General features: G+C 50.7%; 1 protein-coding gene across 1 annotated transcript; it reads right to left on the bottom strand.

The window, feature by feature from the left end:
• Positions 1 to 960: 960 nt before the first annotated feature.
• WNT9B (Wnt family member 9B) lies at positions 961 to 13,482 on the bottom strand. The gene is made up of 4 exons (XM_007959919.1): positions 13,388 to 13,482; positions 3,297 to 3,553; positions 2,256 to 2,521; positions 961 to 1,434 (listed from the first exon to the last, which is right to left on the bottom strand). Exons 1-4 carry the CDS (start codon positions 13,480 to 13,482, stop codon positions 961 to 963), a joined length of 1,092 nt encoding a protein of 363 aa, XP_007958110.1.
• Positions 13,483 to 17,072: the final 3,590 nt, after the last annotated feature.

Below are 17,072 nucleotides of genomic sequence, written 5' to 3'. Positions count from 1 at the left end.
GCCGGTGTTGGGGCTCACCACCCAGGCAGGCTCACCAGGAGGGTGAGAGGTCAAGTTTGCCATGACCCTGCCTGGCACCAGGGGGCTGAATCACCTTCTTCAGGGCTGCCATCAAAGGTTACTCCGGCCACTGGAGATAAGGAAGAGGAGTCACAGTCTCTGTGCAACCACAGGTGCCTGGGCTGAATCCCACCTTGGGGATTGGCTCTCCCCACCTGTCTTCCTCCATTAGTGCTGTTACAGAGCAGGGCCTGGGTGGTGTAGCTACATACAGCGCAGGTATTTTTTAAGCCAAATTGAGGACACAGGGCTCCAGGACACATACTTGACTTGAGTCCACTCAGGCCCAGAAAAGCTTCTTCTCTCCAAACAAGCACCTCCTACCACCTGGCCTTTCTTCCCATCTCTAGCTCAGCAAAGCCCCAGGAGAATGAAGGAGTGTAACTCCAGTGGGCTCACTGTGATCAAAGCAGTGCCCAAGGGCTGGGCTGTCCCAGCCTGGCCAGACTCCACCTGTCTTTGTGTTCCTGGACCAGAGAAGCTCACCTCCCAGCGTTCTGCTGGCTACAGACTATCCATTTGAAGAATCAGAATGACAGATGTTCCGTCTCTTCCTTCCAAGACCTCAGTCTTGGTCTCCCTTGTTTCTTTCCACATAGGTTCCCACTCTGCTCTCTCACTTCAAGTTTTCAACAAGGCTGGAGACCCTGGGGTTTAGAGGTGGGGCCTGCATTTCTCTTTGCTGGGTGTTAAGAGAAAGAAAAGTTTGGCCATGGGGCAGCAGAGGGAGAAGAGGTGAGCTGCACACACATGTGCACTGGCATGGACATTGGTCTGTGCATGTATGCACACTGCGTGTAACTGCCCAGAGGGGTTGGCTGGATAGCTGGGTGGCCTCACAGGAGGATGGGTTTTCTGGCAGGCCCTGGTAGGGCCTGGATGGCACACTGGGCTGCAGGCCTAGTGCTTGCAGGTATATACGAGCTCCTCCTGCACGCACTGTTGGCATTCCACGTAGCAGCACCACTGCACCTGGCAATGGCAGGAGAAGGCAACCAGGCGGCTCTGGGTGTCATAGCCACGCCCACAGCACAGACTGCTGCAGCTGGCCTCCCGAGAGCACACTCTGCCTGCTGTGCCTGGCGAGTACTTGCTGGGCCGGCAGAAGCTGGGTGAGTCCTCCATGTAGACCAGGTCCCCAGACCGAGGCACCAGGCCCTTGGTGGGGCTGCCCGGCCGGGTGGGTGCCCAAAGCTCCAGGCGGCCCAGGGCCTCATTGGTGGCACTGGCCACCTTGACTGCAGAGTCGTAGCGCAGCTTCAGCACCTGGCCCGTCTCACGGAATGGGGAGAGCTGCTTCCAGCAGGTGCGCACAGCACAGGAGCCTGACACGCCATGGCACTTACACGTGGTCCTGAGGCCACTCTTCACAGCCTGCAGGGGCAGAGGCAGAGGCAGAGGGGAGGGGAGGTCAGAGGCCTGGGGGCTACAGTCTGAGGGCCTGGAGCCCGCTCTATGGGAAAAAAAACCCTGCTCTACTCCAGAAAACCCTACGCCTTCATATGTTGTCTCTATAAGTCGAAAATGGACTCAACAGCAGCCAACAAAACAATGCCTGGGCAGTGGCAGCCCTGTGCCAACATCATGTCTTGGTGAGAGGGATGTGGACGGATCTCAGCCCACATTCCACCCCTTGGCCCAGAGTTCCTGGGGAGTCTACAATTTGCACAGCTGAACACAGCAGCCCTGGTCCAACTCAGACATGAGGACGCAGAATGTAGAATGCATTAACGTTAATATTGATACTTTTCATTACAAGTGAGACTTGAAATGGGCTTTCAGATTCCTACCGTGTGTGTGACTTCAGCCAAGACCTTTCCCTTCTCTAGGCCTCCTCCATCTTCCCAGCCATAAAATGGAAGGAGGGTGGAGGTTGTACTAGATCCAAGTTTTCAAACCATGCTGGCTTCTAGAACTTCCAGGAAGACCCAGTCCTCTCCACACATACTCCCACCTCACCAGCCTGGCTCCCACCTGCTGCTCAGCCACCAATGATGCTCAGATCCCTTCTTGGCTCTTGGTATTGGTTCAGAATAAATGCCAGGGGATGTTTGTTGAAGAAACGATGTTCGTGCTGAGAGGACTCCGTGTGGATGTGTGTGTAAGGAGCTGCTGCCTCCTACAGGCCCTGCTCCCTGCTCAGCACCCTGGCTAGGTAAGGTGCTACGGGCAGCCCATGACTGGATCACACTCACCTTGATGCCCACATGGGTGTTGTGGGCATCTGCCCGTGCCCGCAGGTCCTTGCTTCCTCGCTTGGGCCCCAGGAAGTTGCTCAGGAACTTGGTGCTGTACTTGAGGTTGTCACCACACACGCCCCACTGCCAGGCCTGCCGGCTCTCCAGGCCCGGGGAGTCATCACAGGTGCAACGCTCCATACGCCCGGCACTGCAGGCCCGGGCTAGAGCATGGGTGAGGGCGGCTGAGGACACCGCGTACAGGAAGGCCGTCTCCTTGAAACCTGTGCAGGCACCGGGGGTGGGGAGGGTGGAAGGGATTAGGCTCAGAGGACAGAGGCAGCCCCCAGCCAAGGAGCAGACACTGTAGTGAGTCCAGGGACAGAGATCTGGGGGCACCTCCCTCTCACCCACTCCTTAAAGTTGAAAATCGCAAAACCAAAATTGTGAAGAATTAGTTATATGGGATCAAATTAACTACCACAACTTGAAAGGTCAGATAGGAAACTTAAGGAGCAGTGAGTGTGTGTTAATGAGGGAGGAATGATTTGGAAAAGGAAGGCAAGCAGGGTCACACAACTTGAAGAACGGAATCAGTGACACTGAATTACACGCGGAGAAATTGTGGAATCAGTGTATGCTCTGCTGTGTATATTTTCAACAGCAACAGATCGAATCAAATTTTAAAAAATTTTTAAAATTGACATTGGAAATTAAATTTCCCAAAAATTGAAAATTAACATTAACATTGAGACTTGGCATTACAAGTGAGACTTGAAATGGCCTTTTAGATTCCTACCGTGTGTGTGCCCAGCCTCCCAGAGGGTGGCAGGTCAGCTCTACACGTAAGGAAGGATGTTCAGATGGAAAGAGAAGTGATTTAGGCACCAGGCGGGGGCACAGCTGGGGCTAAACCAGTTATCTCAACTCCAAGGGGGGTGTGAGCAAGTTGGACCAAGCCACCTCTGAGGACTGCGCTGAGTGGGGAAGGACAAGGGGGCCCGGGCCTGGGGGCCAGAGGGGTGGGTAAGGGGAACCTCCCTGTGAACCTTGCCCTACCTCTCTTGAGCAGGCCGCTCCTCCCCTCCAGGCTGCAATTCCAGCGCTCATGCCGGAACTGGAATTGGCACTCGAGCAGGCCCAGGTGCGCGGCATCCCGCAGGGTCTCAGCCAGGCCTGGCTCTCGCCGGCACATCTGCTTCTGTCGCCGGGAAAGCTTCAGTAGGTCACACTGTTTCAGGTGGGCTCCACCCTGTGCAGGCGCCGCCGCAGTGCCCAACCCTGGGAAGGGCGTCAGAACCTCGCGCCCAGTCAGGCTGGAGAGGGTGAGAGAAGGGGATGCGAATGAGCATGGCGGTTGTCGTGGGAAGGAGGAGGGATGAGAATCCCTGAGGACCTGCAGCAGATTTAGGGAACAGGGTCTTCTCAGGGCTTTATTTATTGCCTTCTGGTCAACAAGCTGGTTCCATCAGACCCCATCCACAGGGATCTTACAGAGTATGAAAGCAAGATGCTTGTAACAAGGGCTAATGCAGAACTTCCAACCCAAGTTTTCCAGATTTCAAAGTCTCTGCTCTTCCTACCCACTCTATTTCCTAAACTTGCCAATAAGCAGAATCATCTGGGATGCTTATTAAAAATACAGATTCCTAGGATCCACATAGAGTAATTTTGATTCCACTGGTCTGGGGTGGGACCTTGGAACCTGCATATTCATCAAGAGCTCTGGGTGGCTTCTATGATCGGGGAAATTTCAGAAATAGTGCACGTGCTGCCTAGAGGGCACACCCCATTCCTGGGAGCGCAGGCAAAGAGGATGTAGATGCGGAGCAGGCACCCAGTTGAGGTCTCTGAGATCTCTCTACACTTCTCTTTCCCTTACATTATGTTGCCACCCAAGTCATCCCACTAACCTTGTTTCCATATTTCCTAGATGGATCTCCAACCATCCAGCCACTTGGTGCCAGGTACAAAGGAGCTGCCTGGGGAATACCTGGATGGATGGAATAGATGGATGGATGGAAGGAAGAGTGGTTGGATGAAGGTGAAGGAGCTACATTTACAGCAAACCATGAGCCCCAGACTTCTTGTTGTTGTTGTTTTTAGGTGCCATTGAGTCATCCCCGACTCATAGAGACCTTATATACAAAAGAATGAAACACTGCCCAGTCCTGTGTTGGCCTCATGATTCTTGCTATACCTGAGCCCATTGTTGCAGCCACTGTGTCAATCCATCTTGTTGAGGGCCTTCCCCTTCTTCATGGACCCTCACTTTACCAAGCATGATATCCTTCTCCAGGGAATGGTGCCTTCTGACAACGTAACCAAAGTAGGAAGGACGCAGTATGGCCATTCTCACTTCCAAGGAGCATTCTGGCTGCACTTCTTCCAGGACAGATTTGTTAGTTCTTTTAGCAGTCCACTGTACTTTCAGCATTCTTCACCAACACCACAGCTCAAAAGCATCAACTCTTCTTTGGTCTTCCTTATTCACTGTCCAGCTCTCACATGCATATGAGGAGATTGAAAATACCATGGCTTGGGTTAGGCACACCTTAGTCTTCAAAGAGACATCTTTGCTTTTCAGTACTTTAAAGAGGTCTTTTGCAGCAAATTTGCTCAGTGCAATAGGTTGTCTGTCTGATGTCTTGGCTGCTGCTTCCATTGGTGTTGATTGTAGAACCAAGTAATGTGAAGTCTTTGACAACTTCAATGTTTTCTCCATTTATCATGACTTCTTGTTGTTCTATCCAAAGTCCGTGGGTTCTGGAGTCAGGCTACTCAAATTGTAAGCCTGATTCTGCCACTTAACCGTGCAAACTTGAAGGCTTGGCTTTCTCCTTCATAGAGTGGAAAGAGTGATCCCATCTTTTCCTAGGGTTGCTAGGAGGATCCTATGAAAAGTACTAACCACACAGTGCCCGAGACATTTAAGTTCACCTCCATGCTAGCTGGAGTTTCTCAAAATTCTTTTCTCTTGCAAGATGTTTTACTCCTTAATCTTGACAGTCTCCTCTTTTGTCCAGATGAGGAAACAAAGGTTTTAGGAGGAGGCAGTGACTGGCCTAAGTCAAACAATACATTAGCACTAAGGCGGGCATGAGAGTTAGAGCTCACTGGTAGTGTAATGCCTAAGGCATTTGACTGCTAACCAGAAGGCTGGTGGTTCAAACCCATCAGCCACTCCTCAGAAGGAAGACTGGGTAATCTACTTCTGCAGAGCTATCATCTTGGAAACCCAAGGAGGGGTCACTATGAGTCAGAATCGACTTGACAGCAGTGAGTGTGGTTTTTGTTTGTTTGTTTGTTTAGTTTGGTTTCCCTCTTCCCAGAAACCCTCTGTGAGATGGTTCCACTAGTTCAGAGTGTTTGCTGCCCCACTCCTCAGGGCCCTGTTCTGGTGCCCCTCAGTGTGGGTGGAGTATCCATCACTCTGGAACCCTGGCTGGAGGGAGCAGTCCCCTTCTGGGGCATGTCAGCCTCTTGGCCAGGGGAAGAGACCAATGGTGGGACCAGCAGTGACTTAGAGCTTCTGTGTGGATGCTTCTCCTGCTCTACCAACCCAGAGGCCAAGCCCTGAATTGTCAGAGAAGTCCATGTCCCACTGAGCCAAAGGCATGGCTCTCTTGTTTGGAACCACCTGTCTCAGCCAGGCCATCTGGCTAGACACCACCCCCTCTCTGTCTGCCAGAGCAGGAAGCCTCATCAGAGGGAGTGGGCCCTGGCTAAGCCCCAGATGCCCCCAGAAAGTGCCCCCAGAGTCCAAATCTATCAGGTGCAGCCAACCCAGTGTGGAGCATATCTCCGAAACCTCTGAGCAGAGACAGATGCTATCGGGCTCCTCCTGGCCCAGCTTGGCCCTGGGCTCCTCTCCCAGACAGGGTGAGGGCAGGGGCCCGTTAATCATTAATCTGGGGGCAAATGAGTAAATTTCCAGTCCACCAGGTCGACACCTAAGCCCCTCCCTATAGCCTGGCAGGAAACCCTTATAGCTTGACCCTTGGCAGGTCTTGAGCAGAACTCAATGTCAACTTGAGCTGAGGAGGCCCTATGTGGACAGGTTTCCAGTATGGAGGGCAGCTTGGGGCAGCAGGGAGCAAACAAAGGAGGAAGCAGCTATCTAGCCCCTTCCAAGGCCCCTCTCTGGTCCAGGGGCAATTTCTGCTCACACGGCTCCTGTGTTGCAGGAACTTCTCTTGTAGCAGTTGATTGACAGATAGGAGAACAAGCAGGAGGTGATGGAGATTTGGCCAGTAGGGTTGCACATCCTTCAAGGTCTGTCTCAAATGCCATTTTAATAGCAACAACTACTGCTGTTCTGTGGGAGAAAAGACCTAGGGGTCTGTCTCCATTAAGATTATAACCTAATAAACTCTATGAGGCAGTTCTATTCTGTCATATAGAGTTGCTATGAGTCAGAATCAACTTGACGGCACACAACAACCACCTAGCTATAGTATACATTGTATTATATAATATGGGAGCTCTGGTGGCGTAGTGCCTAAGGCATTTGACTGCTAACCAGAAGGCTTCTGGTTCAAACCTACTAGCCACATGTGACTCAGATTCCGTTACTGGCCAGGAGCACCTCATGTGCAGCCATCTATCACTGGAGGCTTGTGTGTTTCCATGATGCTGAACAGACTTCCATGGAGCTTCCAGATTAAGATGGACAGGGCAAAAAGGCCTGGCAATCTGCTTCTAAAAATTGGCCAGTGAAAACCATGGAGCACAATGGTCCAATACACAACCCATCATAGGGTTGGCATGGGCCCAAACAGTGCTTTGCTCCATTGTGTATGATGGCAGCAGCTTACAACAATATTGTTATAGCTACCACTTTTTGAGTACTCACTACCAAGTCCTTTACATTGCTGTTATGGATACTATTATGTTGGTTGCCCACTCCACCCTTTTATCTATAGGGTTGATATATAGATACCACATGACCTTGCTGCTTTGGCCTGATGATTGGACCAATAACACTCATATGACCCTAGCTGAGCCAATTGGTTCTTTCTTTGGGAACATGGAATTTGAATGAAATGAAAATAGTTTATATCTCTGGGTGGCAGAGCTTGTAACATAGAGGATAAACAGAAGAAGCTGGTCCAAAGAGAAACAAAAAGAATGAAACAAATGCAAAAAGAGAAGCAGAGGTGAGAGTGGGAAAGAGAATGTGGGGAGCTTTTCAGGCCCTGGTCCCTGAGTCGTCCTGAAGCCCAGTTGTGTTCTTGCCTGAGACATCCCTACAGGATAAAGGATGGTGGTTGGTTTATCAAAGGGTGTAGTCTTGATCACAGCCTGTTGTTGGTGCAGAGCACCAGAATTCCCAGGCTGCATGGAGAGTTGGACTCAGTAAACACCCTTTAATCCATCAACAGGCACCTGTGTTTTTAATTTCATGTAATAGACCCTGTGATTGATGGCTCCAGGAGTCCAGTATAAAGTCGGTTAATTTTATTAGCGGTAATGACACTTAGTAGCGATTAATGGTCGGGAAAGGCAGCCAACCGCATAGGGCCCTCAGGCCACACTGGGTCCTGGTCTGCCCAGGGCAGCTCTCAAAGGAGGCTGGCTGGCATGGTCTGGGAGGACAGACTAGAAGACCTTCTAAGACCTTGTTTCCCTTGGATTTTTTTCTGCATTGTGGTGGTGCAATGGTTAAGTGCTTGACAGCTAACGAAAGGTTGGAAGTTGGAGCCCATGCAGTGGCTCCTTAGGAGGAAAGACCTGGTGATCAGCTCCCGTAAAGAACACAGCCAAGAAAACCCTACAGGGCAGTTCTACTCTGTCACATGGGTCGCTATGAGTTGGAAGCGACTGGCCGGCACCCATCAGCAACAACAAGATAGAGTTGGGGATCTCGTTTCCTTTGAAGACATAGCACCATGACATCAAATGTAGAACATGGTTCAACCTACTTCCTTAAACAGTGCTGGGGGATTCTCCATGCCTGTCCACCCCATGGCATCTGCTGGGGAAGGTTTCCTCCTGGACCCCAGAATTCTGAGTGTCTCAGGTTCCAGCCCATTCCAGGCCCAGTGAATGTTATTTCCTCCCCTCAAGGAAGCCACGCTCTCTGGCTCCCAGGCCTGAGAACCTTACCCATCAGCCTCTCGCTGTCAATCTGGATGACCCTCCAGCTAGCTGAGCCCATGAGGGTAAGATGTACAACCAGAGAAGATCAAGTGAGTTTTGGTGGTCTTAGGATTCCAGATAAAATTTGGGGGTTAAAACCCCTAAATGAAGACACTGCCCTGTGGTCAGGTCCAATGCTCTCAGCCAAATAGGTAACCAGTTTCTGATCCAAAGAGCAGAAGAGGGATCATTTGCAAACTTGCTAATTGTTCTTCTGATCTAAAGACAAGAGCTCCTTCAGGCTACGCCTGACTCAAGTGCTCTTGAGCCATCTTGGAACCCCTCCCCACCCCTTATTGGGTTGCACCTACTTTGGTCCAGTGGTCCCATTCCCAGGCTGACTTCCAGCTTCATTCTCCATTAAGAAGGCAACCAGTTTTAGAACGTGACCAGCTCTAGTCTCCTCCAATCCTTACCCCAGGCCATGCCCTCTGCTCTCTGCACCCTCACCCTATGGTGCTTAGACGTCAGGTTGATAATAAGACTGAAAGGCCCTACCTCTTCACACAATAAGATGCCTCTTGTTTTATCTCAGAATATCCCCTGGCCCAGGTACTCTGTCCAGGAGTGAGAAAGCCAAGGGTGCCCCTCACGTCTTCATTTCATGAGTTCCCCACCCTGATTGCTTCTGGCCATTCCTGACCATTCCTAATCCTGCCTCCTTTCACCCTCTCTGGCACTGACCCCATCCACAGTTTCTGAAAAAGCTGCCCCACTTGAGGTGACCTTGGAGGAAGCACCCCTCAGAAGAAATGGAGCTCACTCCTGCTGGAGTGTGGGGGCCACCCATGGACCTGTTTTCAAGGCTGTTCTGGCCTCTGGACCCCGATGAGTGGAGACTCATCCCCTGGGTGCATTCCATTCAACAATCCGCATTGCCTCAGGAACAGAGCATGACAGGAGCCAGACTGCCTGGGTTCTTATCCTGCCTCCACCTCTTACTAGCTGTGCTGCTTGGGTAAGGTACTTCACCTCTCCGTGACTCATCTGGAAAATGCAGATAAAACAGTACCTGCCTCACAAGGTTATTGTAAGGATTAAATGAGTGGATATTTGTAAAGCTCTTAGAATGGTGCCTGGCATGAAGTAAGTTTCATGTAAGTATTTGTCATTATTGAGCACCTACTATGTGCCAAACTTTTGCTAGGTGCTGGGGACATAGTCCTGCCCTCAAGGAGCTCAGTCTGGTGGAAACATGGTTACATTCAGAATTCCAAACTCTCCAGAGGACCCAGGAGCAGGGGAAGGAGGGAAGAGCATTCATCAGCCTGGTTCCCAGTCAATAACTCTACAGGGAGCTGGATCTGAACTCCTAGCACCATCTGGGTGAGACCTTGACCTTGGCCAGTCCCATCTTGCCTGCAATGGGAGACCTAGGGGTAGGAAGAGGCAGGAGGGAGCACTACAGGCTGGATGAGGAGGACAGCACAGGTATAGAGCATTTCTCATCACCTGGGGGTGCCCCAGGCTCTGTGCTTCCAGACCCCTCTCCCCCTTTTTTCTGCTCCAGAAGGTCTGATGGTTCCAGAGGAAACTGTTCCCAGGATGTGGCTGGCTATGCTGGACAAGGCTGCTGGTTCTCAGGGCACCAAGGAATGCCAGCATGTCCGAGCCCTTAGCTGGAGGGAGCAGGAGCTGTGCCCAGCACCAGGGCTGTGCCAACTACAGGCCACTGCCTGGGAACCAAAAGCCTTGCCTTGCCTCCATTGTTGGCCCTGCAAAGCCTCATTAGATGCTCCTGATAACAGGCTTCCGCTGAAGGGCCATTTGCATGGTAAGTGCTGCCCTTGTGCTTTCATGTCAGTCCCCCTCTCTGAAGGCCCCCATCGAACCACCCTAGACACACACACACACACACACATTTCCCACCCCCAGGCTCTCTCCCACTCCTCCCAGCAAGGGCGAGTTCAGCCAGGACAGCCCCTGGCCCAGGAGAAGAGGGCATCATGGCACTGGGTGACCTTTCTTCAGAGAGGGGGGTCCTCTGAACACCCATCCCAGACTTCGGTCCCTTCCTGGGGTTCACTGAGGGTCCCTGCTGAACAGACATCCTCCCCTCCATCTTGCACTCCTTTCCCTTTGCAGGACTCACGGTCACTTCCCACCTCCTCCATGAAGACACTTTCCTGACCAGCCTGGCAAATCCATCAGTTATGGCTTCCCAGCTTTACTCATACTCCCTCCAGCCCCTCCTTACACTCAGTCATTCATTTATACTTTAAAAAGGACTTTGAACAACAGCCAGGTGTACCCACAAAAGACTGAAATAAACAAGACCACTCACTACTTCCCTGTGGGCTCCCCCCACCCTCTTCTGCATCCAGCCTTTCTTTCCTCCTTAGCTCCTAACCTCAGCATCCCATGAGCTCCCCCCGCCAGGAATAAGTCTGGTCACCATCTCTTTGGAGTCCACCCAGAGCTTCCTCTCCCACCCCAGCTCGGCTTAGAGAGAAAAGAGCCTGGCCCAGCTGTGGCCTTTGTCTCTCCAAGAACAGTTCTACTTCCTGTTTCGCAGCCTGGGCTGCCCACTGAGGGTGGTGTCTGGAGACGTAGGCTCACACATTCTCAATGGGTTGCTGAGCCCAGCAAATGCTTTCTCCGCATCTCAACAATCTTGGGCATTTACAGGGTGGTGGTTCAACATCTGTGAAGGAAATGCTTCTCCCTCCCTGTCTACTGTCTCTCTCCCTCTCCGCTTAGGCCCTACTGAAGCTGGGGGAGAAGAAGGCTTTGTTGCTGACATGCATGGGTCAGGGGGCCATGGAGGGGCCCAAAAGTCACTCCTGTGAGAAGGACCCCTCGGTTCTGCAACTCTGTGATTAAAAATGCCACCTCCAGCTCCCTGGCTGGGTCTGAATATACACAGTTTGAATCATTATATTTTAGGACTAAAGAACCCTTGAGGATCACCCAGTCCACAAGTTTCGCCCTAGTGGTTCCTGGCGGTATCTCAGAGGCTGGGGCAGAGGGAGACAGAGGACAAGGGGTTTGCCAAATGTGCAGGTCTCTGCTTTGACCTGCCTTGTGCCCTGAGAGTTCATGTAAGATTTTATTGTCCAAGGTGATGCACTGAGTTAGTGGCAGGGCTGGGACTGTACCCTGGGCCTCCTGATCGTTTCATCATGGTTTCTGCTTTCCGTTTCAACATAACACTTCAGGAAAGCAAAGTCAGCCATGACCACAGCATATGTCTGAGGCGGTGGGAACACAAAATGAGTAAGTTTTAAAGAGAAAGACTCCTGGTCAGCACTCCTCTGACTCCTCGGGAAGCCCAAGAGGTAGGACCTCAGGAAGAAAGAAAAGGATCCTCCGTTTAAAAGGCTCCTTTTCCCCAGTCTGTTTTCAGCCAGAAGGCAAGGGTTAGACTTACAGAAGTGGCCATCTTCTTCATACTAAAGTGTGAGAGTCTGATACAATATCAGTGTGATATAGTGATGGCACATAACAACAACAACAACATAGTGAAAAGAAAGAAAGAGGGTGGGGCTAGAGGTGGGGAGGGACAGAGACTAAGGAGGCTGGAAGCCCTAAAGACAAGCTTCTCTGGCTTCTTGGGGTCAAAAGCCCAGCCCTAACCCAGCTTGTGGGTCTTGTGGGTGGGAGCTACAGGGGCGGTAAGGAGCTGCGAGGCTCTATCTCTCTATGGCAAACACTTCCCCACCCCTGCCCCCAGCTCTGCCACAACCATGGGACCCTGGTTCCTAGACAGGTTTTCTCTGACCACGTTATTTAACCATGGCAAGTTGGCCAACTAACTAGCTTGTCAGGCTCCCCACCATGGCCAGGCAGGCTGGGATGCCTTGTGTGGTCACTTTGCGATGACGACACTTCCATTCTTTGCAGGCGCTCTAGGCAGAGATGCCAGGTGGTACAGGTTCCATTTGTCCTCCTGCAGGTCCCAGGGATGGCCCACTGCTCCATATCCTCTCCCTTTCCTCAGCTCCTGGATAGCAGGACCTCCCACTCTAGTCAAGAAGCTACCTTCTGGATCCACCAGGACGCTCCCAACCTGGTCAAAGCATGTGCCTGGGGAGGGGCTGAGTAGGTCAGGATATCCCAGAGGACAGACAGAGTCTCGGGGAGAGGGGTCCCTCAGGAAGATCAGGTTTCTCCAGAGAGGGATCAGAACTTCTCACTGTCGGCTGTCCTGCACTCAGAGGCAGCCAGAGGGTCCCCACCAAGCCAGGCCAGTCTCCTCCATGTCCTCCTGCCATGTCTAACTCAGTCCAGACCTTGTGTCTTTCTTCATACTGTAACCCCTGCCTCTGATCTCCCATCCAAAGCTCTCAGAGATACCCTGGGCCTTTTTATTTAAAAACAGAAACAAAAACACCCTTTGCCATCTAATCAATTCTGACGCATGGTGATGCCCTATTGCTCCATATGGTTTTCTTGGCTGTAATCTTTGCAGAAGCAGGTTACCAGGCATTTCGTCCACAAAGGCACCAAGTAGGTTCAACCTGCCACCCCTTAGGTTAATAGTTGAATGCAAACCATTTGCACCACCCAAAGACCTGGAAGCTTTTCTAACCACTTCCTTTTTCACACCTGACTCAAAAATACAAGGGATGGGAAAGGTGATACTCAGGTCCCATCTAGCTCTAGCTGGGTGCTAGATGCTTATCTGCCCACTCCAGGAAGCCCTACTTGCCTGCTGGCCGCATCCCCTGCTAACCATCCTCTTTCTTTGTCTTCTCCCACTTGGTGGATACAGTGCCACAGCTCTGCAAGGTTTTTGTTGTTGTTCTTCTCCTTCTTCAGGGCTATACGGACAGTCTCTCTAAATAGCCTGTAAGCTCTTGGGCAGAGCCATGGTTTTAAACGCCCAGGGGTCCCTTGCTCCCCAGCCCATGTCCCTCACCCCAAGGAGATGCTCCTCAGATACTTGCTGGCTACAAAAATCCCTCAGATGCCCAACCGCAGGCGGGTGGCCCCATAGTCCTGGAGTGCAGATCCAGGTGCACCCTCAGCGTCCACTTCCCATTCTCCTCCCCTCCTTGCCATCTCACCCCCAGGCTTCAGGAGCCAGCTGAAGTGCCCAAATCTTCTTGAGCTCAGGCTGAAGCAGCTGTGACAGGTCTTGACTCCGGTGGAGCACGCTCATGGCCGGGCACTCCCTGGTTCTCAGCCAGGCCTGTATGTGCCCTCCCCAGTGCCAGACCCCAGGGCCACCCGGCCATGATCAGTTACACCCTGAGTCCTCTGGCCGGCTCAGTCCTAGTGAGGCTCTCTAATACAGGGTTCCCTCTGAGCCTCAAAACTCCCTTTGACACTGGGCAAGGACAAGCCAAAAAGCTGACCAAGTTTTCCTTTAAAACAGCTTACACAACTTCTCGTGGTGACACATACCACAGGCTCACAAACCTTTATCTGCAATTCCCAACTCCAGAAAGCTTGGAAAGCGAATAGCTTTTTGTTCAGTTGTGTTGAACTCATTTGGTAGCAAAACCTGAACGAAAGTGAAAATATTCATGGTCTTCATTTATCCCAACATATAGATGTTTTTCTGCAGTGTTTGATTAGACCCTGCTAGTAGGGGTTGTGTTATCCATGGTATGTGCATTCTGTTGCTGTGGAGCTGCTGTGAGGTACCATTGAGCAGACCCTGACTCCTGGCAACCCTGGGAGACACAGCAGAACTGCTCCTTACGGCCTTCCAGGCTGCCATCTTTTCAGAAGGAGATCACCAGGTCTTTCTCCCGCAGAGCTGCTCGGTGGGTTTGAACCACCAACCTGTTAGTCAGCAGCCAAGTGTTAATCGTCTCTGTCACCCAGGCTCCTCGTGCATTACATTACCTTTCTAAAATCTGGAAAATCCTGAATTCTGAAACACACCTGGTCTCAGAGATTATAACTATTGGGGGAAAGCAGACCTCTTTTCCTGAAAATAGTTTTTTGGAGTCTCCAGGACCGACTGGAACATGGCAGTGGAAATAGCTCCTGGCTCTTTGAGACTCTCCCCCTGCCTCCTCCCTCCATCTTCATCTGTCCGGTGAAAGGGTCTGGACCTGAGGCAGCAGCCCTAACCCCAGCTCAACTCTGTGGGTCTGGACCTGAGGCAGCAGCCCTGACCCCAGCTCATCTATGAGGCCACCAGGATGCTGACTCCAGGCATGACCAACTTCCAGATTCTGATGAGACAAATCCCTGTTCTATGCTTTGCTTCCATTTCCCATCCTAACAGAGGGTCAGGCCTTGGGAACCAAGTGTAAGGAGAAGTGGGAAGAGCCTATGTGATGGAGCAGAGGGAGGTCCTGGGGGAGAGGAGGGGTGAGAGAAAGGGAGCAGGCACCGGGGTTCACGGTGAGCCAGGGAGCAACCCCAGGACTGTGAGGGGACTCAGCCAACAATAGAACCCCAAGACCTCTGCCTAAGAGGAGCTACAAGCAAGTTGGGGATAAGCACATGAAAAATAAGCAACAAGCCAAGAGTTTAAGACGCACAGTGCAAGACGTACGAAAGACACATGCAAAGTGAGGGACATGGGGGACTTGGTGACCAGATGGTGGGCTTGGAGTGGGTACAGCCATCCAGGGGAGGAGGCAGGCCTCAAGCAGGGGCTCAACAGGCAGCATGAGGCAGGAATGAAGAGGTTGTCTCTGGATTCTGACAGACGTGGATTCAAATTCTGGCACTGCCAGCCACTAGCTGTGTGACTTTGGGTAAAGCACTTGGCTTCTCTGAGCTTTTTCCCTCTCATCTGTAAGGAGAATGATTATACCAACACCTGCCTCAAAGGGTTGTCACAGTGATTAAAGGAGATGCTACACATAGGGTGCTGAGCACAAGAAGGGCTCCCCTCCCCCCCGTTTTTTAAATTATTATACAACAGGTGGATCAAGAAGCAGAGAGGAAGGCACAGATGTCACCACAAACACTCCTGAACCTGGGATGTGCTAAGGCAGACCACTAGATTTCTTGGACTTCTTATATATGGACAGAACATCAGTACTTTCACATACATTTATTTAATACTCACAACAACGCTAAGAGGTAAGGAGTATCCCATTTTACAGATGGAAAAACTGAGTTCAGAGCAACTAAGTGACTTGCCCTGGGCCACAGTGGTGGATCTAAGATTTGAATGCTTGTCTCTCTGATTCTACGTCTAGTACTCCTCACACTACAGCAGGGACTTGGGCCACCCTGCGTCCTCCTCACACTACTTGGCACATCTCCTCCTGAATGCAACCTCTACTTAAGCACGTAATCCCAAAAGCACCAGGATCTCTCTTCCTTAGGAGATTTCAGCTCAGGAATCCCTGCTCTGCTTGCCTCTCCTCCCTTCTCCCCTCCTCAGCCACTCAGCCACAGAAACTCCACCACTATGCACTAAGGGGGGGGTTGACCCTGAGCCCAACTCCTCAGGGGTTACAGCTCAGCCAGGGACAAGCTGGCCTAAATTCCTTCCCAAAACACACTGATTCTTATCAGTGACATTTGGCTTTCAACCCACCACCCCAAAGCAATAACATTTCTTTTACCCTTTCTTTCCCCATACCCTATTCTCAGGATTCATTTCCATTTGTAAAAATGCTGTTTTGGTTTTTTTTTTAAGACAAACAAACAAGCATACAAATACATAAAATAATTGACAAAAATACTTGCAAGACCTGCACACTGAGAACTACGAACCACCGCTGGGAGAAATGAAAGAAGAGCTGAATAGAGAGATGTGGCCTGTTTAGGAATCAGAACACTCAGTATTGCTAAAACATCCATCTCCACACATTGATTTCCAGAGTCAGTGCAATCACAGTAAAAATCCCAGATGTCTCATGCATAGCTATTGGCAAGCTGATACTAAAATTTATATGAAACGTACAAAGAACCTAGAATAATCAAAACAATTTCTGAAAAAGGACAACGTAGGAGAACTTACAGTACTTGGTTTCAAGACTTACTCTAAACCAAAAAAACCAAACCCATTGCCATCGAGTCGGCTCTGATATAGCAACCCTCAATGGGTTTCCAAAGTGGTAAATCTCTGTGGAAGAAGATTGCCCCATCTTCTTTCCATGGAGTGGCTGGTAGGTTAGAACCGCCAACCTTCTGGTTAGCAGTCAAATGCCTTAGGCACTGTGCCACCAGACCTGCTTAAGACTTACTATAAGGCTACAGTCATCAAAGCCATGTGGTACTGGTATAAGGATGTCATTGTCATGTGCCATCAAGTCAATTCAGACTCATAGACCTTATAGGACAGAGCAGAACTGCCCCATACGGCTTCCTAGGTTGTACTCTTTATAGGAGCAAATTGCTAGGTCTTTTGTCCCATGGAGCCACAGGTAGTTCCAAACCATTGATCTTTCACTTAGCAGCTGAGCACTTGACCACTGCACCACTAAGGCTCCTTGTTGGTGTAAGGATAGGACTAGAGCAGAGAGTTCAGAAATAGACCTACACCTACAGGGTTAATTAATTTGCAACAAAGATGCCAATCAAGAAAGGATCCTCCTTTCAACAAATAGTGCTGGAACAAGTGGATATCCCTATAAAACATAAAAAAAATAAGTCATCTTTGAAACTTACCTCACACCATACACACAACTTAACTCAAGATGAATCACAGACCTAAACGTAAAACATAAACCTCTACAGCTTCTAGAAGAAAACACAGGAGGAAATCTTTGTAAACTGGGTAGGCAGAGATTGTTGGAATAGGACACACAAAAAGCAGAAATCATACAAGAA

This window comes from Orycteropus afer, unplaced genomic scaffold (assembly GCF_000298275.1).
Source record: "Orycteropus afer afer isolate SDZICR_OR568_19922 unplaced genomic scaffold, OryAfe1.0 scaffold00018, whole genome shotgun sequence".
In the NCBI taxonomy this organism is placed as follows: Eukaryota; Metazoa; Chordata; class Mammalia; order Tubulidentata; family Orycteropodidae; genus Orycteropus; species Orycteropus afer.
Note: the sequence above shows the minus strand (reverse complement) of the source record. Positions and strands in the feature narration are given on the sequence as shown.